The 24,233-nt window shown below is 41.7% G+C and overlaps 3 protein-coding genes and 2 non-coding genes across 8 annotated transcripts; 1 reads left to right on the top strand and 4 right to left on the bottom strand.

The window, feature by feature from the left end:
* Nucleotides 1–633: 633 nt before the first annotated feature.
* Nucleotides 634–7,381, bottom strand: LOC119886991 (tubulin monoglycylase TTLL3-like). Of its 4 annotated transcripts, none has more exons than XM_038698014.1 (14): nt 6,876–7,381; nt 6,054–6,305; nt 5,226–5,329; nt 4,946–5,117; nt 4,794–4,840; nt 4,523–4,651; nt 4,309–4,423; nt 4,072–4,176; nt 3,800–3,992; nt 3,553–3,701; nt 3,237–3,480; nt 1,937–2,196; nt 1,671–1,846; nt 634–1,563 (listed from the first exon to the last, which is right to left on the bottom strand). In XM_038698014.1, exons 4-14 carry the CDS (start codon nt 5,115–5,117, stop codon nt 1,069–1,071), a joined length of 2,085 nt encoding a protein of 694 aa, XP_038553942.1. In that variant the 5' UTR covers nt 5,226–5,329; nt 6,054–6,305; nt 6,876–7,381; the 3' UTR covers nt 634–1,068. The 4 variants fall into 4 exon arrangements, with proteins under 4 accessions (XP_038553942.1, XP_038553941.1, XP_038553943.1 ...); XM_038698013.1 differs by having other exon boundaries at nt 6,137–6,305; XM_038698016.1 differs by having other exon boundaries at nt 1,422–1,563; nt 1,675–1,846; nt 6,137–6,305.
* A 32-nt stretch (nt 7,382–7,413) lies between these two features.
* hmces (5-hydroxymethylcytosine binding, ES cell specific) lies at nt 7,414–10,007 on the top strand. Its single transcript, XM_038698018.1, has 7 exons — nt 7,414–7,546; nt 7,689–7,901; nt 8,366–8,509; nt 8,592–8,702; nt 9,134–9,285; nt 9,375–9,567; nt 9,657–10,007. The coding sequence occupies exons 2-7, from the start codon at nt 7,713–7,715 to the stop codon at nt 9,843–9,845; spliced, it is 978 nt and encodes a 325-aa protein (XP_038553946.1). The 5' UTR covers nt 7,414–7,546; nt 7,689–7,712; the 3' UTR covers nt 9,846–10,007.
* A 442-nt stretch (nt 10,008–10,449) lies between these two features.
* Nucleotides 10,450–21,624, bottom strand: LOC119886994 (ras-related protein rab7). Its single transcript, XM_038698019.1, has 6 exons — nt 21,284–21,624; nt 19,444–19,506; nt 19,110–19,236; nt 17,317–17,535; nt 11,731–11,859; nt 10,450–11,603 (listed from the first exon to the last, which is right to left on the bottom strand). Exons 2-6 carry the CDS (start codon nt 19,494–19,496, stop codon nt 11,508–11,510), a joined length of 624 nt encoding a protein of 207 aa, XP_038553947.1. The 5' UTR covers nt 19,497–19,506; nt 21,284–21,624; the 3' UTR covers nt 10,450–11,507.
* A 1,716-nt stretch (nt 21,625–23,340) lies between these two features.
* trnaf-gaa lies at nt 23,341–23,413 on the bottom strand. Its single transcript has one exon. It is a non-coding gene; the product is annotated as a tRNA-Phe (tRNA).
* Nucleotides 23,414–23,867: 454 nt separating this feature from the next.
* Nucleotides 23,868–23,940, bottom strand: trnaf-gaa. The gene has a single exon. It is a non-coding gene; the product is annotated as a tRNA-Phe (tRNA).
* Between the last annotated feature and the right edge of the window lie 293 nt (nt 23,941–24,233).

Raw genomic sequence — 24,233 nt, 5'->3', positions numbered from 1 at the left:
TTGGGTACTATCGCCACCAACTGTTCTTTGTGTGTTGTTGAGAGTGAGGTCTACGATCAGAGTCAGAATCAGTATATTCCCACTCTGTTTTTGTTGAAGAGTTTACTGTTACTTTAGTAATAAATCAGGCTTTCCACTCCTAAAGCATTGATAGTGGACTGGGAATAAGTGGGAGAGGAACTACCATCAGGATCCATGGGGAGAAGGGTGGATAGCTTCAGATACCTAAGGTATGAGGGAGGGACTGCCTGGCATTGCAGAAGGTGGTGCGGTGAGCTGAACACACCTGGAGGTGCAGGGTGAAGGGCTGAGAGGACCATAAAAGACCTTTATGACCCCAACAACAGACTCATCTCTCTGCTGCAGTATGCAAGGCATTACTGCAGCCTGAAGGCCAAAACAGATAGGATGAGGAGGAGTTTCTTCCTTCATGCCATTTTCCTGTTTCTGGAGCACTAAATAATTTCCCTACGAGATGTACTGTGTATGATTGTTTATGTGACAAATAAAAGTTGGTATGATGTGTATTATGTGTTGACTGTTCTAGCTCAGTGTCGTCAGGATTGAAAGACTCTTTGCCATCAACTATAATTCCTCTCAACTCCAAAAGGAGCTGTGACCCATCATAAATAATGCATCAGTGTGTTTTGTTTTTATTTAGCTACATTGTTGACAACACCACAATACAATGGGGGTGAATGTACTTTTGTTTCTGATACTCACAACACTGATGGCATTTAAGAAAGAAAGAAACAACATTGCTAACTCTGGATAATCCACATCATGAACATGTAATCAAACTACCTTCTACCAAAAAAAATAGTCCCTAAATAAACCTAAATAAGGTTCAAAATAACAGGGCCACTGTTGTGTTAAACCAAACTCTGAAATCTAAATAATTGTAAAAGAAAGTAATGAGTGGAAAAAAAGACATGGGAATCTGTAAAATACGGACTTTATCATGAGGTAGGCCAAAAAACCCTGCAACAAGAAAGTTCAAACTGAAGGAGCATGTGAATGAGTTGGTCAACAAACCTTCTTTTGGATTGAATTTGTTTTTTTGTTTTTTTAGGTACTCAAGGTGCTGGTGGCTGCTTCTCTGGACTGTTTTTGAACGGTAATCTCCAGAGGCAAAGAAGGACCTTGATCATTCTCTATGGTACAGGGCTGGACTTTCTCTGAGCAGCCTTTCGATACCTCTGGTCTGCTCTTCCACAGAAATACAGAGTGAGACTGGGCACTAATTGGCAGGTGGATGGATGTCACAGTCATTGGCAAGTGAAGTGTGAAGGTTTCAATAGGGACAGGCACAGGAGGCTCAGGAGGAACCGGAGGAGGTGGCAGAACCCTACTACTGGTGTTTTGAAGCGGAGTCTCTGCACTCTTCGACAGTATCTTAGGTAGAGACTTTACTTTGTCAGGTTCCTTCTCCTTGATGGGCCGCCGGTGTTTTGGTGCTGGCCGGTTGGAGGATCTCAGTGGAGGAAGTGGGCAGGGGCATTTGATCTTGAAGCCCTCAACAAGCAGGTTGATTCCTACATACTGTGGTACTTCTACTGTTGCCTAGAGACCAAAAGTGACATCTGTAGTACTGCATATCAACCTCACTATTGGGACACTTACAGTAAATGTTCACTATAAGGTGAAGAAGAGGGAAAACTCTACTATACCTGCCTATATACGAGCTGAAAGTCTCCAGTGTTTGCAGTGCGGTCTGTTCTCCGGTCCAGGACAACTCGTAATGTGTCTTCCTGCACAGCAGCACAGAGACGTGCTGTCACAGGGGTGGAAGGAGCCATAGTGGGACTGGCATTGATTTCTATCAGCCATGGACGCAGGTCACGACCTAAGAAACGCAAACAAAACTGAGTGGGGATGAACTTCCTTTATTTTTAAACTGTAACATAGCATGTCATTTGTAGTAATCCCATCACACCTAACATGAAGTCAGCGCCATAGAGCTCAAATGTGTTTTTGCGTGACTCCATGAGATCCTGTGTAGTCTGTAATGCATGGATCACAGCACTCTTCATCCCCGGGACTACCACAGTCTGCCACTGACCATCCTGGCCCTGGCTGGACAGAAAGGTCCTGAACTGGTCATCCGACCACATGTTGTCTGATGGGATACCTCGATGGCGTTGTTGGGAGGGCCTCAGGTGCTTCTGGATGGAGTTATTGCACAGGTGGACAGAGCTGAAAGGACCGGGTAAAGAGAGGCCAAGATTGGAAGGACAAATGAGAGGAAACTGGTGATAGGGAATGGACAGAAGCATAATGAGACGTGAGGGCAAGATGAGAGAAATAACACACGCCTGTCACTACTTTTCTAGTTTGCCTTCAAGTTACTTCTAAACCATCTTCCCTTTGGCAATAATATTTACTGTGTGATCAGACCCAGACACATTTATTGACAGGTATAAACACACAACAAGCTGGTGATGGTGATTTATATAGCGGTAGGTGTTAATTTCCCCTTAAGATGAAGGTATTTCTTACTGAACTTCTAGGTAAGCTTACTGAATGACACTAAGGAAAGAGCAATTAGCAAACAGATGTGCTCCAGAACTTGCAAATAAACGTGCTAGTTAGAAACCACCCAGCATGCACCCCTGAATTCATGATTGGCCACTTCAAATCTATGATGTGGGAAATTAGAGGGGTTAAGGTCAGACCCATATTGAAGCTACTTAATCCCTAAAATGTGATAAAATCAATTTATATATAAAGTTTTTTTTTAAATTACAAATAACTTGTGTTTTAATTACATACATTTTCTCATATTTTGTATTTTATTTTGATAGATGTGATGAGCAAGTATTGTATTGCAAGTATGTAATTTAAAATAACTGGTAATTTATAAAAGAAAGTAGAGAGGATCAGTAGATAAACTGCTTAAAGAGATTAACGGTTCTTCTTATTATTTTTTTTTACATTATGTAATTGGCATATTTCTCACTTATTATTTAAAAATTAGTGGAGGTTGCAGGTGTTTAAGAGACAGTTTAAATTTGAATGTTGAAAATGTCAAGGACAGCAAATACAGTGATTTGAATATACCCAGAGGATAACTGCTATTTTCATGCCACACAAACAACAAACATACCATAGCCTATTTTTTCCTCAGTTGTATCTTTCTCTCACTTCCCCTTTTTCAAATGTAACGTTGATCTGGTTTCACATCTGCTTCTTTCTTTGATCTTTCTCCCGCCCCTTTATCACTATCACTGTCTCACCTGTCGAGTGTATCTAGCGAGTAAGGCTGCGTAGAGAAGCGCATGTAGCACTTTTTATAGAACCACACAGTCAGAGGGTTCCAGTCAGTGACTAGGAACCACTGCCGCACGTCAAATTTGGTGCCATGGATAAGCAGGGGTCGCTCCAGGTACTTCTGCACCACCCACTTGCTTTCCTTGATTAGGGTTGGATCACCGTCCACCAGCCGGAGGATCTGATCCAGACGCTTGGCGCATTTGATACCTATAAGGGCAGGTGCAGCAGGTCAGACAGGACTACGGGAGATATTACGTCTGATAGTGTGTGACTTCTCACCTCTACCCCTGGACTTAGCTCCAGGTTTGATGATCCAGATGTTGTGAATGCCATCTATGTCCAGCTGTGGGCTGACCTCCACCAGCCTCTGTAGCATGGCCTTGCAGCAGGTCACAAAATGATCACTGCTCTCGATCTCTGCTCTGCCACTGAACGAGGAAACAGAGAGAGGGAGGGATGCAGTGAGATACTGAAGAGCACTCTTACCCGATTCCTTTTATGTCTCACACGCACACACTGTACTTACTGTACAACAAGGTAGTAACTGTGAATAAACTCTCCCCACTCCTCCTTGGTAAGCGTTTGTGCTGTCTCCAAGCTTATGTCTATGTCACTATGCTCCAGACTCTCCAGGAACTCCTGGCATACTTTGAGTGCACTGGTAATGATTTGGGAAAGGACCACTGGTCTAGGTCGTCGTTTGCTCTGTTTCCGCTGATCTGAAGGGGGAGCAAGAAAGTGATGTCTCTGATGTAGCTACACTGAGTGACTGTACAGTCGTGTGATAGATGGTCGTACCCTGAACAGCCAGAATGTTGTGGCTCGTTCCCTCTCCCTGAACACCCTGCTCCCTCTCTACAATGTACTTCAAAAGACTAGTGCAGGCTGTCCTCCGGTAGTCCTCTACACAAAGGACACAGACAGAGAAGCAAGTATTTTAAGATTTCTCTATGAGTAAAAGCACAAAGATGTTGGAAATAGATTTGAAAGAGGTATGTGCAATCTAGTTTGATAGACCATTAATTCGGATCTGACCAATGAAAGCATGCTTCTCATCCTGTGCTCCAACTCTGTAACAACGGGGGAAGAAGGTGTCTGGGTCAGCTGAATCAAACCAGTGCAGGTTCCTCAAGTTCACACACAGCCCTGCCTGACAAGCAAAAGACAAATATTGATGGTGGGCATGACAGGGGGGAATTGAATTGTCATTTTTTTTGCTTTAGGAGACATTAATAGCATATCAGCGTACCTTGGTGGTGAAGCTGCCTGCTTTTGCAAAATGATTGGTAATCTGTTCTTTTTGCAGGCTGTTTGTGTTGATGGCGTCTCTGCGGTTTGTCCAGTAGAAATAAACCAATTCATTCCGCACAAGGCGAGACTGTGGAATGAGAAGAGGGAAAGGATGAGAGCTGAATCTGGGAATCTGTTGAATTCTGCTTAAATCTGGTTAAAACAGAAAGCATGGTAATCAAGGTCAGCGACAGATCACCTTAGCCTACAACCATAAAAGATGTTTGTACCATGAGATCATATAGTCCATCTGGATCCTGCTCTTTTTTGACTTCGTCTGAGTTGTTTGAGAAGAAGGAGCAACGTTAATCAATGGAGAGATACGAACAGATATCTAGAAGAAATATGATTTCTGAAACAGTCACACTGGCGTCCAGCTCACCGTCATCATCATCGCTGTCACCAGCGTCATTGGAGCTGGCTCTGCCCTCATCGCTGTGACGCAGGTGAGCATGGTGGTTTGGGCGGTGTATACGCTGCTCAACCCAGCCTCTGGCCCTCAATGCTGCCCTGATGACGGGGTAAGGGCCCTGGACAGAGAATATCTTGTGCATCTGAGAAGACAAGACAGGAGATACAGAAATGATGGAGAACGTCTTAGTACAATTTGAAATAAATGTGACCGTGGAAATATTTTGACTACATCCAGTGATGTAACTCACCTTAACAGCTTTGTCTACAAGGGCTTTGGCTGTTTTCAGTCTCTCTGGGTTAGGAACAGGAAGGCTGACAAAACTGCGGCGAACTTTGCTCTCAGGCGGTGTAGCTGATGCACATGAGCACACATAAATTTTATATTAAGAGTATATTGTGCATTCAGTTGTCTTTATAAAGCTCATTAGTGATTATACTGTTCATGTTGCTACATGGTATCTTAAGTTTTAATTTTATACAATGGCTGACATCAATCCTAAATGTTCCTAACCTACCAAAAGCATGTTTAGACTCAATAGAAGACTACTACTGAGCCAGAAGGCCATGTTGTAAGCTTATCATAATATAAATTCTTCAATGGCATAACATGCTAACACGTAGCATGAACGAGGAGTGGCAGGAGAATATTCACAAATACCTGGATTGAGTTTCTTGCAACATGCAACACAGCATTTGCAACTGTAATATATCGATTAAAAATCCACTGAATGCACTAAACATAAGCCAAATATAATTGGACAGCAGTATACCATAACAAAACAGAAGGGAATATAACGAATGCTTAAGGCTTGACACCTTCAGCTTGGAGCCAAAAAGAGCACAGTCATGAAACTTTAATACATGGGTTCTGAGTTCAAACATTTGGCCACCTGTCCTGAATGTGACCTTATGATTAATTCAGCATTCATGATCTATAAGCCGACTCTATGAATGCAAAGGCCAAATCCTCTGGAGTTGTGAGGGAGTTTGACATACAGATGAAATATAAGTTTGTGTCTTTCTCATCTGGTTGTGTGATAAGGCCACCCTTTGATTAACACTTGAAGAAAATACACCTTAGTGATTTCCAGTATTATTTGTCTGGTCTTGGGATGTTCAGACAGGGACAGTGTTTCCTCTGTGGCTTTCTGTCTCTCACCACTGTCTGGGCACGGTGTGCAGTGTCTATCAGTAGCATGGTGTGCCTTCTGGCCCAGCTGGACAGACCGTCTGGAACTGCTGGCCTCCATACTAACATCAGGTCTCATTCTTCAGGGGAACCTTTCCTTTTGCACAGCTTCATGGTTTGGCCAGACACACACACACTGCTGCAGAGGACACAATTTATGGGGCAACAATCACACAGTGTAGACATGTGGACAAATGTTACACAAGAAATGTTTACATATAAATAATTTAAATCTGTAACAACTGCAGGTGTCCTCTCTGGCTAAGTTACTGGTCTATCAGTCTATCCCAAAGTCCAGTAGACTATAAAGTAGGTCAAATTGCTATGCAGGAAACAGCTTGGCTACACCTGTCAGGTTTGTCCCTATCAACCCAGGCAGGGCGTGATTTCCTTAAATTATCAGTTGAACAGAAACCCAAAACTGGACACATACTGCAACAACACAAGTGCTCATTAAAAACCCAATATGATCAGCCTATACACAACACACACAAAATACTAACATGTTTGCTATAAAGCCAAGCTTTAAGTTTAACGTTAGCATAATTCCACAAACCACAGCCGTGCTCTTTTTAAAATGTTCTGGCAGAGCAACTTAGGCAAGCTACACCACCACTGTCTCCTCCACTGGGATATTATATGTCACAGTAAGCCTATCCCATTTTAAGCAAAGCTTTGACATCATGGTTTTAGTATTTGTTCCTCTTACCTGCTGAGGTCCACAGGTGTCGGTTGAGTTTCACCGGAGGGTTGAGTTTGCACGGCGAGCCCGGTTCTCCACCTGTTTACTGTTACCATAGCTACCAGTGGACAGCTCTTCTGCTAACACAGACGTTGAGTTTTGATCGTTATCATCTGTGGACGCAAAGGTCGCAAAACTTGACCGTGGCGTTTTTGACTTATTTATACCATACAATAACATTTCAACAGACTATTCTCGTTTGTTTATCCCGTCGGTGTCCGTAGAAATATTCGACACAAGTTTATCCTGCCGTTATTTTATGATATACACGACTGTGTATTCTGCATAACTTGTTTTTTAAACTTTGAAACCTACATTCTGCTGTAGACTACTTATATAATTTTAGGGACTTTAATTGCACATTGTGGTATTGCTACTTTCACTGGCGTATTAACGAGGGAAGAACATTTTTCTTAGTTTAAACTGTAGACATCATATTGTGGAACGTGTGTCATGTTTGCTTGTATTTTGAATATTTCTAATTTCAGTCGCCATCTTTGCTGACGTCATGCTGTCACGTGTGCTCTCGCGCTTCAAACACACAGCGCTGTACCCAGACCCGCACATTCTCGTAAACTCGAGCAACATAATAACATAAGTGCAGCTTTACGATATATATCAGTTACACTCGAAAACAGGTAAGCAGAGCAATGCTTTTTAAACGGAGCCAGTGAAAAATAAATTATTTTCCTACGTTAAGTTAAGCTAACATGCTAACACTGTAACGTTAGCGTTAACGTGATGCTACTTAGCTTAATATATGTTGAACCATTTTCTCAGGTGGCTGAAAAGTTCCGCTGCCAAATGTGTGGAAGGACTGCGTGTACGCTTGCTCCCGACGAGTTGAGCCGAGCCTGCTCTTACAGAAACCGAGGGGGGCAGCGGAGACTGCCCCGCTGGAGGGATGGAGACGCAGACAAATACAGACCGTCTTATAACAAGAGCCCCCAGTCTATGAGTCCCGTCCTGGTGTCCCAGAGGCATTTTAATAAGGTAAGAAAATCTTTGCCTGCCTGAGTGAGATACAGAAACTGTTCCAAGTGAAGGATAGATAGACATTATGTAAATATTTCGCCCTGTAATGTCAAGACACACATCTGGAAACAAATTTGGTAGAAACTCTCAAGGTGAATAGATAATAGTAACGTTAACTAATACTATCAACTCTGTCACCCTGCTGTATAATTTTAGGTTATTTAGATAACAAAAATAAGTTTATTTTACTGCTAACGTTAATTTATGTTAGGTGTTAATATCAATATACAGTTAAATTCAATGCAGTCTAAAAAAAAAGCTAAAATAATTAACCAAAACATAATCTTAAAGTCTTCTCTGTCAAAGTCTCAACAATGTGGAACATTGTTAGCCTCAGACAGGTACTGCAGGCTTAATGCTCTGGATAGTATTACATAGTGTAGGTGCTCATGGTATTGTCTTAAATCCTTGTATGTCTTCAGAATGCTCCTGTGGATGAGTGTGTATTGGCCTCCATGCGTTGGGGTCTGGTACCTTCCTGGTTCAAGGCGAATGACCCAGTAAAGATGCAATACAACACCAGCAACTGCCGCAGTGAGAGTATACTGGAGAAGAAATCTTACAAGGTGCACACAGTATGAGGCACTGCTAAGCTATGTTGTCTTTCTTATGTTTAATGTCTAATCACTTTGTTGTCTCCCAAAAAAGGACCCAATGATAAAAGGACAGCGCTGTGTCATCCTGGCTGATGGTTTTTATGAGTGGATGCGGCAGGAAAGAGACAAGCAGCCTTTCTTCATATACTTCCCTCAGTCTCAGGTAAACAATCAGGATGACCCCACGACCTCAGCTTGCAATAAGGAGAATTCAGAGGCAGTGTGCCCTCCAGATGAGGCCTCTCCTGAGTTGACAGAGGTTGGTTTTGGGTTTTCTACAGAATTAGAAGCACTATGAACATGTGCTTTCATCCATAGCAGAAGTAGAGACAATGCAGCTGTGGCGGATATTAGCATTACTGAAAAAATCCTGTGTGGGAGGAGAGCCAAAGCAAAAATGTGCACGTGTCCACCAGGTTTTTCTTTAGCATTCAAAATGTCATACTCCATTGTTTAGTTTTGAAGTCAGGGTCAGGCTAAAGAGTGTAAAACAACCATACCAAAAAATCTGTCATATTCTTTCTTTTCTCAAATCTGCTATTTTTTACTATTTAAAATATACTATTGCCATGTCCCTTTTGCTCTTTTTGCCAGGGAGAAGAACCAGGCGAGTGGACTGGATGGAAGTTGCTGACCATGGCTGGTCTGTTTGACTGCTGGACACCTCCAGATGGTGGAGAACCACTTTACACATACAGTGTTATCACTGTGAACGCGTCCCCAAACCTGCAAAGCATCCATGATAGGTAAGGATAGTTAACGGGGAAACACACTAATTTCTTTCCTTCATTTGCATGTGTATGAAATCCTAAATTACTGTGTTGTTGTGTTTTAGGATGCCAGCAATCTTGGATGGGGAGGAAGAAGTGAGAAGATGGCTTGATTTTGGGGAGGTGAAATCTCTAGATGCCTTGAAACTGCTCCAGTCGAAAAACATTTTGACTTCTCATCCAGTCTCTTCACTAGTAAACAACTCTCGCAACAACTCTCCAGAGTGCCTTCAGCCAGTGTATCTTAACGGCAAAAAGGTATTAGATTTACTGTGGTTTGAAAATGTAGTGATATAGTGCCAGTTCCGCAAGTATTTACACTAACAAATCTAAACCTTGACCCCTAGGATCCCAAACACACAGCCAGCAGTAAGATGATGATGAGCTGGCTGACGAGCAGTGCACCTTCAAAGAGGAAGGAGCCCAGCACATGCGAGAGTAATAAAGAACACAAGGCAGGGGCCCAGTACAACAAGTCCAAGGGAGCGCTTCAGCAGTGGCTTCAGGGACCAAACAAAAAAACAAGAACCAAATGATGATATGAACTGTGACTGAAAACTCTGTTTATAACACCATTTAGGCCTTATTTTTTCCACTTGACTGTTGACAGGTATATGTTGTTTTTTTGCATTAGTAACAGTTTTAAATGTAATGAATATAATTTCCAAGAGGCTATCAATAAATGTCAGAAATAAACACAGTAGGCTTTATTCAAGTTTTTTATTACCCTTATTACTTGAAACGCGAAAGACATTTTGAAACAATGTAGATGCTAAGCATTTATCATATTAATAATATAATAATGATGAATGCCAGTACTCCCCCCCCCCCCCCCCACCTTTTTTTCTTTCAAAGTTACAGTATGCTATCTTGTAATCTATAATGCATTTCAAAGTTTTAACATAATACGAACAGTTAAAGATCTGATCGGTTAAAAGAAATGTCAAGCACTTAAACTGTTTGCCAACACGAGCGACTGGCAGAGTCAGATATGGAGATTTACAACACAACCTTATGCCTTCCCCACACAATGATTGAGAGGTTTGCAAATATACAAAGTCTTGCAATAGATGACAGTAAAAAGAAACGTACTAGCCAATAGTACTCGGTTATGAATGATATTTAGACTTGAGAAAAATCTCTCCTGTAGGTAGAATGACATGCTTTCTTGATTTGGTTCATTCCCATGTCAAATGTTGCACCAAGAATAACTGATTACAAGACGAAACTTCACTTCCTTAGTCCAGGAACAGCAAATAGTGTGTTAGGGACAGCACTTAGATCAAGAAGCTGAGTCTGGATTCACAAGATGTCCTCAACCTGAGCTACAATTGCATTTATTGTGGCTCCAAAATGTGATGTCTGAACAAGTCTTCAGTTATTGTGGATGACCGCAAGTGCAAAAGAAAAAAGAAATCTGTACATACTTCTGATTTTCAACACTGTACTAATTAATGAGAATCAAGAGGCAATGTGATCCACACATGCACCTTTACACACTGACTCACTATTTCAGTTCTGACTCCGTTATATATCAGAGCTTTTTTAAGATTGCATGAGGTAAAGTGAAACCAAGTGTTTTTGGGAGTAAAATTTAAATTAAGCCACAACACAAATAACTAAAATGGGGGAGCAGTGTTTCCTCTTTTCAAGCAGCAGTGGTGGGCCATGAAAGTAAAAACCACCACAGCCAAAGAAACTTTGATTTTTAAAAAAACAAACAACAAATAACATTAGTTTTCTAACTTTACTCATTGACACAAACATGTATAGAGATAATGCTTGGATTTACCACTTTAAGTATCCAAATAAAAGCCGTTAGAACCAAAACTGGATGTGAAAGCAGTGATATACATGAAACCGAAAATGAGATTAGCCCAAGCCACCACAGTCATGAAAAAGTGTAGGGAAACACTGGGAAGTAATGAGCATCATACAAGTAAATTCCATAATGTTTCCTTACGGTGTTCTTTGGGCTAGGAGACTCATATTTTATAGAAAATGTTTTGTATACATAAGGAGGTGAGTGCGGCATGTTTGTGTGTGTAGTAGTATATTCTATGAGTGGGATGCTGCTTGTATGTTGGACATCAGGGATTAACACAGTGGGCCATGGGAAAGGGGATATATAGACAAGGCAAGACAGGGTAGTGAGGGTAGTGACAACCCCCCCGCCCCCTCGAAGAGCTTCAGAGTCCTCAGCAGCTGCAGGTCTCTGCTGACGGCTTGGCTCGCTCGCTCCTGTCCAGCTTTATCGGCTCAGGGAACTCGTTGTACAACTCCACTTCAGTCTCCTGAAATCAGACAATAGAGTGAGATCCTAGCTCTGCATCTCCCAGGTTCCACGGCAAACAGAGCTTTCTCAATGTGGAAGAGACTAGGTCAAATTGTTGGCTAGGATTTCTCACTGGCCGGGGTTACCTGTTTAAGAGCGTTGCGTGCAATAGTCTGGAACGCTTGCTCCACATTGATCGCCTCCTTGGCGCTGGTTTCGAAATATGGGATGTTGTTCTTGCTCTGACACCAAGCCTGTGCTCGTTTGGTTGTTACCTGAAACACAAAGGAGCTGATGGCTTAGAAACATCAGACACAATATAATTGCTGTTTAAATTAAATCAAGCAGTTCTCAAACTATGGGGTCGTAGAGCCACTTCAGGGGGGTCGTGGATGTTGAGCAGACCTAAAGTGGCATGAATAGGATTCATGTAGTGACATAGTGTTTTGATGCTAGCAAGGCTATTTTGCTAACCCGAATCTTGTTTATTTCAATCGCCTGTATTGTTAATGATTAGGTGTGTAATGAGATCTCATGTCATGAGAACCTCGATAGGTTAAAAGCTGTCTCGCGAGACTCCCGCAATTAACATTTCCATCCACATGCTGTCACGCCTTACATCAATTTTGTCACACAGTAAAAAAACAAATCTATTAGTAATAACTGACTCGCTGAGCAAATCAACTCCGCCCAGCTGATGTGACACCGGCATGCGCTGTGATAGTAATCGAGTCAGCCTCTCATGCTGTGAGTCGCATTCAGTGACCTGGTATCTTCAACCAAGTCCAGTTGCCCTTGACTTTGACTTTAACCTTCTTTGGATAACTATGACCTGTCCAAAACAACAGTTTGGCCTTCCTGGACTGCGCTGTACACATTGAAGAGGACAGGAGCCTGCAAATTGGTGTTTACAGAAAACCCCCACACACAGACCAATACCTACTCTTCGATTCCCACCACCAACTGGAGCAGAAGCTAGGGGTCATGAGAACACTGCACCACAGAGCGGAAAGCGCCCAAGCCAGAGAGAGAAGGAACAGAAACACCTAAAGGGGGCACTTACAGCCTGTGGATACCCTAAATGGACCTTTGTGAAAACAGCCACAAGATCCAGGAAGAACAAAACTACAGGGGAGGAGGAAAAGAAGGTCAAACGCAACAACATTGTGATTCCATACATGTCCGGAGTATCAGAGAAACAAACACAACTTCCCTGTGTTTTTTAAACCCAAGAACACGCTAAGACAGATGCTGGTACACCCCAAAGACCGCACCCCCACGCACAAGAAAAGCAATCTAGTGTATGCGGTCCAATGCAGTGAGGAATGCACAGACCTCTATATTGGGTAGACTAAACAACCACTACACAAACGCATGGCTCAACACGGAAGGGCCAACTCCTCAGGTCAAGACTGCATTTTACCTACATCTGAATCAGAATCAGAAGGAGCTTTATGGCCAAGTAGTGTTTTACACATACGAGGAATTTGCTGTGGTGATAAGGTGCTACACGTAGACAAACATACAGTCAACATCAATAAATGTAGAAATATATAAATATGGAATGGGAGAACAACGTTGCAGATATATACATGTGCATTATTCTGGGTAACGCAACGGAAGAGAATACTGTGTACATATAAATATATAAACTGACAACATAAAAATATACAACAACAAAAAGATCAACAATCAACAACAAATATGTGCCAGATCTGTGCCCGACACGAGATGAAACAGTAGGACAGAAGGACAGACAGAGGACTAGGGATGGGGATCGTTAATTTTTATTGATATTGATACCCTTATTGAGACTGCTTAACGATCCGATTCTTTATCGATACTTTACTATTATTTAGTGATGGTTATTTGGTAAGACCAGACCCAACAGGCATGAGGTAGGACTGTACGGTGTGAGGAAAATATTCAATGTGCATATTGTATGTTACATATTGGGATGACACTTGTGATAAATAAACATATTGAAGTGTACATATTAACTGCCTGTTTGTTTTTAATTTAATATTTTAAATACAGCTAAATGTTGTTTCTAGACAACAGCAAAGTAACTCAATAACTTTATTTGACATCACAAGTAGTGAGTGACGTTTAGAAAGAACAACATCAGCCTGTATCAGTCCCTCCTCCTCTCTCGCTGGCTGCAGGTAACTTTACCAGGTAGAAGGAGGAGCGGCTGGTTTGTCTCAGCCAGCAGCTGAGTTTTTAAGACTACAGACCAGTCTGTGCTCCAGACAGACAGCTTTCTATCTAGCTTGTTCTTAACATTTGGCTAATGCCAAGCTAGTGTTAGCTGTGCTTGTATAAAACATACAGGATGAGATACTGAGGACAGAGATGATTAAATTAACCATTTCTACCTGTTTAACGTGATAAAGTATTGTCTTTTTACTTGCAAAGGTTTTATTGCATGTACTTACAGTAACGAGCGTAGCTGTCATCAACTAACGTTACAGTAGTTTGGAGCTAACTTAATCCTCACCGTATTCCACCGTGACGGCGCAGCCTCTCGCTGTGCTGCCGTGTGTGTGTCTGTGTGTGTGTTTGTGTGCGTGTTTGTGTGCGTGTGTGTGTGCGCCTGACTGTGTGTGTGTGATTGTGGACAGAGAGCAGGCAGAGACTGCAGCCTGATGATTTTCTTATCCATTGCGTTTCAAATTAAATCACATTTGACGCTCGAGACATAACGTTACTTCATAGCCCGTCTCGATAGCAGATTCGATAAGCTCGACCCTTACTGATTTTCGGGTTTTGAGACATTTTGGAACCGGGTTCTTTTGGAAACGGGTCGCGATCCCCATCCATACAGAGGACACTCATTTGAGGACCACCAGGTGCACATTTTAGACAGAGAAGATGGATGGTTTGAAAGAGGTGTCAAGGAAGCCATCTACACCAGGGTTGAGAAGCCGTCGTTGAACAAAGGAGGGGGTCTACGCCACCACTTATCCCCCACTTACAATGCTGTCCTTTCATCACTTCCCAGAAAACTCAACAAACGTAACCTCAGGTGAAGATGCCACCGATGGTCGTTCAGTCTTGGCCTCAGGTAGTCCTAACAACCGTAACGACTGTCGTTACAACAGCCAGGAACACTAACGACCCAGCGGTATCTAAGATCCTGGCAAACAACCCCACTGAGGTTAAATAGCTTAGTTTCCCTGCCAGTCAGTCAGAACTGAAGAAGTCCTTTGGATGAGGGACGAAACGTCTTCTAATATCTTCAGCCAAGTCCAGTTGCCCTTGACTTTAACCTTCTTTGGATTTGTGGTGAGATTTCTGCCTGATCACAAGTGTTTTCGGGTTCCTTTCCATTTCACATGCTACGTGCATTCCCAAACTGTGTCTGTCAGACAGTCTGAAGGGGAAAATACCAGTGGAGCAATAACATAATGCACAGCAGAAAAAGGGCATGTAGACTTTAAAAATATGAATTATCAAATGATGATGTAATATTACAATTTTACTATGTGGGAGAGATTCCGAATGTGCAGAAAGTTTGGAACATGAGCAGAAAACCTGCTGAAACACAGGAGCTATTAAAGTCCAGGACTTTATAACAGAAGTAAAATTAATGTATTTATCATTGAGGTGAAAAGGTCCCACATACACATTTAAAGAGGTTACTTCCCCAAACAAAAGTCACAAAAGAGGAGGGAATCAGATCTGCAGTGTGCTGACTCAGCAGGGATATTCTTACATGAGAAAAGTTGATCTACAGGAGAAACATATCTGAAAGCAACAAAGAATGCCTGAGAGCTCCACTGCATTATATTCTGTTAGAGTTTGAATTGTCACCGTCCACCTGAATTTACATAAATGATAATATTTAAAACATAAATTGGTGCAGACAAATTCACATAGAATGAAGGAAATTAGTGTTTAATGAATAGAAGATTTCTTAAAAATAGTGTTAAAAGTCTCGTCTCGATCTCGTGAACCGAATCTCGTGTCTTGTCTCGTCTTGTGACCAAAGTGTCTAGTCACACCTCTATTAATGATTGCTAAAAATTGTAGGTGGAGGGGAACTTTTTTTGGTTTCTGAAGGTGGGGCCCTCAGAGCTGGCCAGCTCTGTGGTTATGAAGTCCTTTGAATGCCTTGTGTTGTCCCACCTAAAATCCATCACAGACCCACTCCTGGACCCCCTGCAGTTCGCCTACAGAGACAACATGTCTGTAGATGATGCAGTAAACATGGCCCTTCACTACATCCTCCAGCACCTGGACTCCCCAGGAACCTATGCCAGGATCCTGTTTGTGGATTTCACCTCTGCTTTTAACACCATCATCCCAGCCCTGCTGCAGGACAAGCTCTCCCAGCTGAGCGTGCCTGACTCCACCTGCAGGTGGATCACAGACTTCCTGATGGACAGGAAGCAGCACGTGAAGCAGGGAAAACATGTCTCTGACTCCAGGGCCATCAGCACCGGTTCCCCTCAGGGCTATGTTCCTCACCCTCTGCTCTTCTCCCTGTACACCAACAACTGCAACTCCAGTCACCAGTCTGTCAAGCTCCTGAAGTTTGCAGACTACACCACGCTCATTGGGCTCATCTCTGGTGAGGATGAGTCCACCTACAGGTGGGAGATCGACCATCTGGTGACCTGGTGCAGCCAGAACAGTGTGGAGCTCAACGCTCAGAAGACCGTGGAGATGGTCGTGGACTTCAGAAAGAGCACAGCCCCACCCTCCCCTATCATCCTGTGTGACTCCTCGGTCACCACTGTGGACTCCTTCCGCTTCCTGGGAACCATCATCTCCCAGGACCTCAAGTGGGAGCTGAACATCACCTCCCTCACCAAGGGAGGCCCAGCAGAGGATGTACTTCCTGCGGCAGCTGAAGAAGTTCAGCCTGCCAAAGACAATGATGGTGCACTTCTACACCGCCATCATTCAGTCCATCCTCACCTCCTCCATCACCATCTGGTACGCTGCTGCCACTGCCAGGGACAAGGGCATCATTCACTCTGCAGAGAAGGTGATTGGCTGCAATCTTCCTTCTCTTCGGAACAGAGTCGAGCAGGAAAGATTGCAGCTGACTCCTCCCCACCCCGGACACAAACTGTTTCAGACTCTCCCCTCTGGCAGGAGGCTGCGGTCCATCAGGACCAAAATCTCTCGCCACAAAGGACAGTTTCTTCCCGTCTGCTACAAGCCTCATTAACAAGACCCGGGTCCCCCACTGACACTCCCCCCTTGCAAACGATACAAATGTCTCTGCACATGTAAATACCGTTTCATCTCTTGTCAGGCTCAGACCTGGCACGTCGCGCATATTTGTTTGTATTTTTATGTTGTCAGTTTATATATTTATATGTACACAATCTTCTCTTCCGTTACGTTACTTCTGCATGGCACAGACCCAGAAAAATGCACATGTATATATCTGCAACGTTGTTATTCAATTCCATATTTATATATTTCCACATTTATTTATGTTGACTGTATGTTTGTCTACATGTAGCACCTTATCACCACAGCAAATTCCTCGTATGTGTAAAACACTACTTGACAATAAAGCTCCTTCTGATTCTGATTCTTCTGACAGAAAAAGTTCATGCCCCCCTCCACCTCAGCAAAAGTGTACATAATTTTTATAAAAAGTATAAACAAAATGGTAAGGCTTAAAAAATGTACTACCTACAACAATACATTTTCTTGAAAAAACATAACAGCACCCCTGACAAACACAAATGTAATCATCGTGCCCCCACCTGTCTGTTCTCCAAGTCAATCTTGTTACCCAGCACCACAAAGGGGAAATTCTCCGGGTCTCGGGGGCTGGCCTGGATCAAGAACTCGTCCCTCCAGCTGTCTAGAGTCTTGAAGGTGTTCGGTGCTGTCACGTCAAACACCAGGACACAGCAGTCTGCTCCGCGGTAGAAAGCCACACCTAAGGACTGGAACCTCTCCTGACCTGCTGTGTCCCAAATCTGAGATACAGATACAACAGAGAGGGATTAGGCATCAAAGACGACACGCAGTGTTTACGTGCACAAATATGATTACTGTAAACAAAGAGATTAAGGTAATACTCTCTACTTGATACTGTAGTGTTCGCATGGTTCACGTTAACCAGATCTTCTGAACTGCCTGTGTTTACACTAAGGATGGGTATCAGGAACCAGTTCCAAGTAGGGCTGTGTGTTATCGTAAAAAATGCATATCCTGATAACCATATATATCCCGATAACAATATATATCCCGATATAGAACATTTTTTGAAAATTCAATTAAATATGGCATTTCCAACTGTAACTTTGGATATTTCTCTACATTATAAAGGTGGGGTATGCGATTCTGAAGAAATCCAACACCATGACAAATACCATGATAGGGTGAACAACAACACAGCAAGTAATGTAACTAATGTTAGCTAGGTTGTGGATTAGCAAACTGACGCTACTTGCTGCTGCAAAGCTAATATGAGAGGATGAGACGGTCCCAGAGCAGCACAGCAGCTCCAGACAGCGACACAATTCTCCTGCTACTATAGCTAATATTACAACAACAGCATCTGACGAACTATAAAGTAAGCTGTTTGTCTGTGCAAGTCATTTAACGTTACCTGACTGAGTACACACATCACTGCTGGATAGTATTGTGTGGCTCGTCCATTATATTTAATTCAATTTCTTCTCTGCAACACCGGCACGCGTGGAAGAACGGACCATGGTGAAGTAAAACTAACTTCACCGCGGTGCAAAGCGACATTTCCTAACCAAAATATTACGGTAAAGTGTGGAATTTGCAACACAACATAATAAACGATAGAGCATAATTGTCAACAATAGACGTTTTTCTATCGTCAAACCATAGATATCGTCATATCGCACAGCACTAGTTCCAATTTGGAAGAGATACCAAATTTCCAAGAACTGTGGACTTGTTAAGATGTGCATTTCGATTCTGCTTGTTGGTTCATAACCTTTTGCATATTTTGGTTAGTACGATGCCCAACCCTAATTGACAGAGCTTGTTGCTTGCCTTTTTAAAATTATTTTTTACTCCAGCATCACTAGCCATAATAATTTTGTAGCCAGTTCATTATGTCTATCCGTGGTGCATGTGTAGAATAAAAATACAAAAAAAGAAGCCAAATCAATCAGTTATCCAGCTCTGGTAATTAACTTCAATTTAATTTTCTTTGTTTTTAACCTAAACTCAACTCAAGTTATTATTGTGAATGCTAAATGCATTGACAGACTCTCCATCCTCCATAGTTTGCATGAGTCTGCAAAATCACTAAAAATACAAATGTACATTATTGATCTATAAAGTGAATTATTCGGGGGTTGAATTAATACGACTGTTAAAAAATGACTGTGGTTAATTCAAATACACATCTATCGTTTTAATATATACAATTTTGGGACAATGACATTGGTAATGTCCAGTAAACTTGATAAAAATGTTTGAATAAAGTGCTTTTATAGAAAAGAAATAATTGTGTTTCAATGAGTGATTAGTCGGTGCAGCATTCTTGTGAGTGTTATTGTCTCAGTACCTGCATTGTGACAAGTCTGTCATCCACCATGACTTCTTTCGTCAGGAAATCAGCACCTATTGTGGCTTTGTACTGGTTACTGAACTTCTTATTGACATACTGGTTCATCAAAGAGGTCTTCCCAACTCTAGAAAAACAAAATCAGAGCATATGATGGGCAGAAGCAAGTAAAACAGGAAAAGACATTGTGATTAACTGACTGCTGTGAGCATATTATCATCAGACTAGATAAATACTGTAATTAAGTGTTTTCTTCACAATAAACCATCAGGCCTCGCTCCTTATTGTTGTCCCACCACCTTTAGCTTTTAGGCTATGGCTCAACATCACTCACCCGGAGTCTCCGAGGATGATGACTTTGAGTAGTACTTTCTTCCTTGATGTCATTATGCCACAGCTGTAAAGACAAAAAAATAGATTAAAGGGGACAAGAAAACTCCTAACAGAAGCAGACCAAGGCTGGAATTGCTCAAACAAGATGGATCAGATATTCCCTGGTGATGACTCTTTTTGATATTGCCCAACAGGTTTCACTGAAAGATGATCAGGTCTGTGTGCGTGTTGAAATACATTCCAAAGAAATGGACCGGTTCTAGGAATGAAACCAAGTGCAATCTCACCAATACTATTATGGTAAAACAATATGCTGTACCGCATTGTACTATGAGGGTCTAAATACAATTCATGAAACAAACTATTCACTATGCCCCCCCCCCCCACGTTGAACAATGCAGTGCCGGGATTGTTGAGGTGAGATGACGGCTACTATTTTTAGTAGCTGGTTGTTTTTGTTATACTGTTAAGCTCTGATTTTGTGATATTTATGCTGCTGACAAATTAAATAATGTAATAGCGCACATTGTTTCATTCCCAACATTACAATCAGCTGAAAACAAAAGTGGAAATATGCATTGTTTTAGTCTTTACGTGTTTATACTGCAGTCTGCATCATGATGACTTCCCAACTCAGATCTGTATTTCTCCTACCAAACAGGCAGGATTTGCACTTTCATCCTTATCGACACACAGACTTAACAGATTTTAGTAAAACTACAAATAAACAGCGCTAAAACTAATAGGAAAAATAGGTGTAGGCCTCAACTATCCTCAACTCTTCCACTTCAACTCCTCATACCTCCACTAACTTATCTTTATTTCCGTAATACAAGACACCTAATCTCTATCTTCCTCTGCACTGTTCCATTATGTTTCCACATAAAGCAGAAATGTATCTTATTCATCCCAATCAATTCACCTCTGAAATTAATTGCTGATCGGGATTATCAGAAGTACGATTTTGTTTTTTTATCACGGCTAATCAAACATGCTCATCTTAGCGCTTGCTCAAGACAACTGAGTGCGCCTTGTAATAATAAACCACCTCATACAGCTGTAATGACCAAAGTCCAAACTATTAGCGAGGAGGCTTTAAATCATCATTCCATTCAGGTTTGACCATGGAGAAAACACATCAGTACACAGTAGGTTTTATCCACACATCACTGAATGTTTACAGCTACTTATGTGAATGAAAAGCCATATAGGTGCTATTAAGACGCAAACCTAGCAAAGAGCTATCGGTGCGGCTCTCATAATCTGCAACCCATGACACTGTGTCAGGGACTGATCACATGGTTTAAACACAGGACTAACGGAACCATGACTTGGCAAGCATGATTAGCACAGCAAAGGCTGTAGTTGGATTCAATACACATATCGGTGTAATCCATAGTTATGATCAACCTGTGGACTAACCTGGTAACGTTAGTTAATATTTCTACTTTATAAACTGTAGCAGTCTTGTCTCAGCATTTTACCATAAAGACATCCCAGACATTTGAGTTAGCAAGGTAGAATAAACATCTGGAGATCAAATAATAGAAAGCTATGTAGGCAAATCCAGAGAACCGATTGAACATAGGTTTGGGAAGGGTATCATCATTAAACAGACAATGTTTTCAAAACAGCAGCCAGCCGTTTCAGATACCGTTCCCACTAACAATTACCGTAACCATATCAGTGACACTTCTTAATGTAAGCTAACATTTAACGTTAGTTAGCTAGCGTTAAGCAAGGTTTATTACTAAAAGTCAAATGTAACGTTAAATAACGGCAGCTTTATCGTTGGCATATATCGTTAGTAAGACAAATAACTTAAGTCACCACAAACCAACCTGGGCGATGATCCTGCGGTGAAAAATATCAAAAGTGGACTTTTCCTCTGCCTCGGTCTGAAGCGTTAGCTAACGCGCAGGCTAGCTAACAGGCTACCAGCTCAAGTAAATGTCTGCCGTAAGAAAACAACCCGTTTAACTTAGAGGCTCGACAGTTAAATGATCCCTAATAGCTTGCCTCGGAGCTAACTCTACTTATCAAAGGCAGCACTGTCAGTGCCGACGTATATCTCCCTTCGTGTTACAGAAGTGATTTGGTATAACGTCTGTCTCGCTCTGTCCCCGTTGACGCTTGCTTTTCCTGTCGAGCTAACGTGCTAGCCGCTAGCCGAGCCGCGTTCACTTCCTCCAAAACAAGCACTGTCGGTGAGGGCCGACGTCACGCGCCGGACACGCCTTGTTCCACGGGACATGAGAAGTCACAACAACATAAATGTCACAGATCCAGCAGGAATACGCATGGTCATACCGCATTCAGTACATACTAGTCCGTACTGCTCACAATGTCAGTATCTTAGTATGGGTGAATGACTGCTCCACTGACATGGGGTCAATTAACAATAACACTGCTACAATTTAGAAATAAACTATACATTTGATGAGCATATTGTATCTAACGAGGTACAGACTGACAGATTAAACAAATATGTCCTTATTTTGTAAAGAGGAACAGAAAAGCCAATGAAAAACACATTTGAAACTAGCTGAACATTAAACTACATGCCTCCCATTAATTATGCTATAACAATTGTGACTATTAATGACAATAACCTACAGACCAACAGAATGTGGCCTAGAGATACTCCCATCAAGAATCTTGTTTGCCATGTGACTTTTCTTTTAGCATGTATGTATGGTTGGCCCAGAATAACCTTCAAGGGAGCCTGGGGCAAAAATGTAAAAGTTACTCATTGCTGTCCTTCACACCAGACTTTTACTGCCATAGAACATCCTGATGTCAGCCATCTTTGCTGTCTGCCAGTGGAGCCAGCCATGGAGGGTCTTGGTTTGCCATGGCTCTTTTGCTAGCTCTTAATTCATGCCCCGTTTCTGAATCTGTGGCATTCTCCTATAGCAGCTGATCTTTGGGAGCGAGTTTACTGACATATCCAGAGATGTTTCTTTTTTCCTTAAAGACAGTGGCCTTGACAGTCACTAAGTCCCACATGATTTTGAGGAGTTTCTAGGTCGCCTGGAGCTCGATCAGCAGCTTCCATGTCCCCTCTTGGCCAGCTTACTATACAATCTGGGTATTTATGGCATATGTAATGATGTCATTGATTTTGATTTTTCCATTTAACTGACAATAGATCTATGTATTTGTGTAGGTAATATTATGCTTTGCAACAATAACCCTGTCTTTCATGCCTCCTCATTATAATGTCTATGGAAGTGAATCTCCTGTTACATCTAAAGCGTTTGGCAGACTTTTTCTATAATTACATTATCTATTCAATTACGTTCTAAATTCCATTTACACAACCTGTATCTACATTGTATTCTAATATATAAAAAACACACACATTTAATTGACACAAGTCAGCTACATCTCAGATTTATATTTTGCTGTGAAAAAAATGCAAATCCACCACCTAAAAAAACACCTCCCAAGTCACAGTTTTAATGGTGATGCCATCATCAGCAGTCAATGTGCAGCATAGTTGATTCATGTGAAACATATATATTTTATATTGTTTAAATTACGTATTTCTTTTTTATTATTATCATAATTTTTTATGATTTTTGACTTTTGTAGCAGGCTACTTGTTTTTCTTTTTTTCTTTTATCTTACTATAATTATTGTTATGCACCAAAATACCAAGGTAAATTCATTGTATGTGAAAACCTTCATGACATCTGATTCTGACTGAAGGTATGAAAAATGGCCATGGCCACCCTTAATGATTGTGAGTTTTTGGTTATGAAACATTATATGTAGCAAAATCGTGTTAGGCAAACAAATTTTTGGCGATTTAACAGCTGATTATAAAACCTACTCTTTTACAACAGGATCCCGATGCAAAGATACCTACACAAAGTTTAAAAGCCTTGCACACTGCCGAAACCCGGGATCGAACCAGGGACCTTTAGATCTTCAGTCTAACGCTCTCCCAACTGAGCTATTTCGGCACATACGCAAAAACATTGAATCCTCTAAAACAACAACTAATAAATCAGTAGCCTTTTTAACACAGGCCTAATGTCTAATTTAATTTATGTTTCACGTCCTTACAATCCTAAACACATGAATGAATGCTGCAAATCATTCAGGCTACATTCACAAAAAATATACAATAGCATATTTTCTCTACAGTGTCAAACATGCTATAGGCTGTGGAGTTAATTGACAAATTTTCTGTAGCCTACAGGTTATGTGGTTAATTTACCTGCATCTGAGTTATTTGATACTGCAAATGTTTCAATACCATGAAGCATATTGGTAAGAGTGTGTGTTATTCCTTAACATAGCTACTCGCTTTGTTTGTGCATAATGACCGGCTCAACAGATCGTCAACTCTTTCTAGTCACAGTGCTCCCTGGTCATACCATAAACTGCCCGAGCCTTCAAAACTTCCCCATGCTCTGCCGAAACCCGGGATCGAACCAGGGACCTTTAGATCTTCAGTCTAACGCTCTCCCAACTGAGCTATTTCGGCCCGTTGCAACTCACAATATGCCACATTCACATACTGACAGCATCAGAAGTCTGTTCAATGCATATGTTCAATAGTGTAGGCTGGAATGACTGACACAGGTGCCTTCAGCAGGAGGAGAGCTCACTACCGCAGACATTCCAAGGACCAACATTCTTGAAAAAAGGTCATATTGAAATCGTGTTATGTTTTAATCTTAAATAACTATCTTTATGTAAGATTTCACAATCGCTTCCGACGCACGGCGCGCTGTAGGTCGGTTTTAGAGCGCGCAGTGACGTCATCACGTTGGACTG

The sequence above is a fragment of the Micropterus salmoides genome, unplaced genomic scaffold, assembly GCF_014851395.1.
Source record: "Micropterus salmoides isolate LMB-PRFRI ecotype aquatic unplaced genomic scaffold, ASM1485139v1 Ms_hic_scaffold_4, whole genome shotgun sequence".
Taxonomy (NCBI): domain Eukaryota; kingdom Metazoa; phylum Chordata; class Actinopteri; order Centrarchiformes; family Centrarchidae; genus Micropterus; species Micropterus salmoides.
This window is presented reverse-complemented; position numbering and strand designations above follow the sequence as displayed.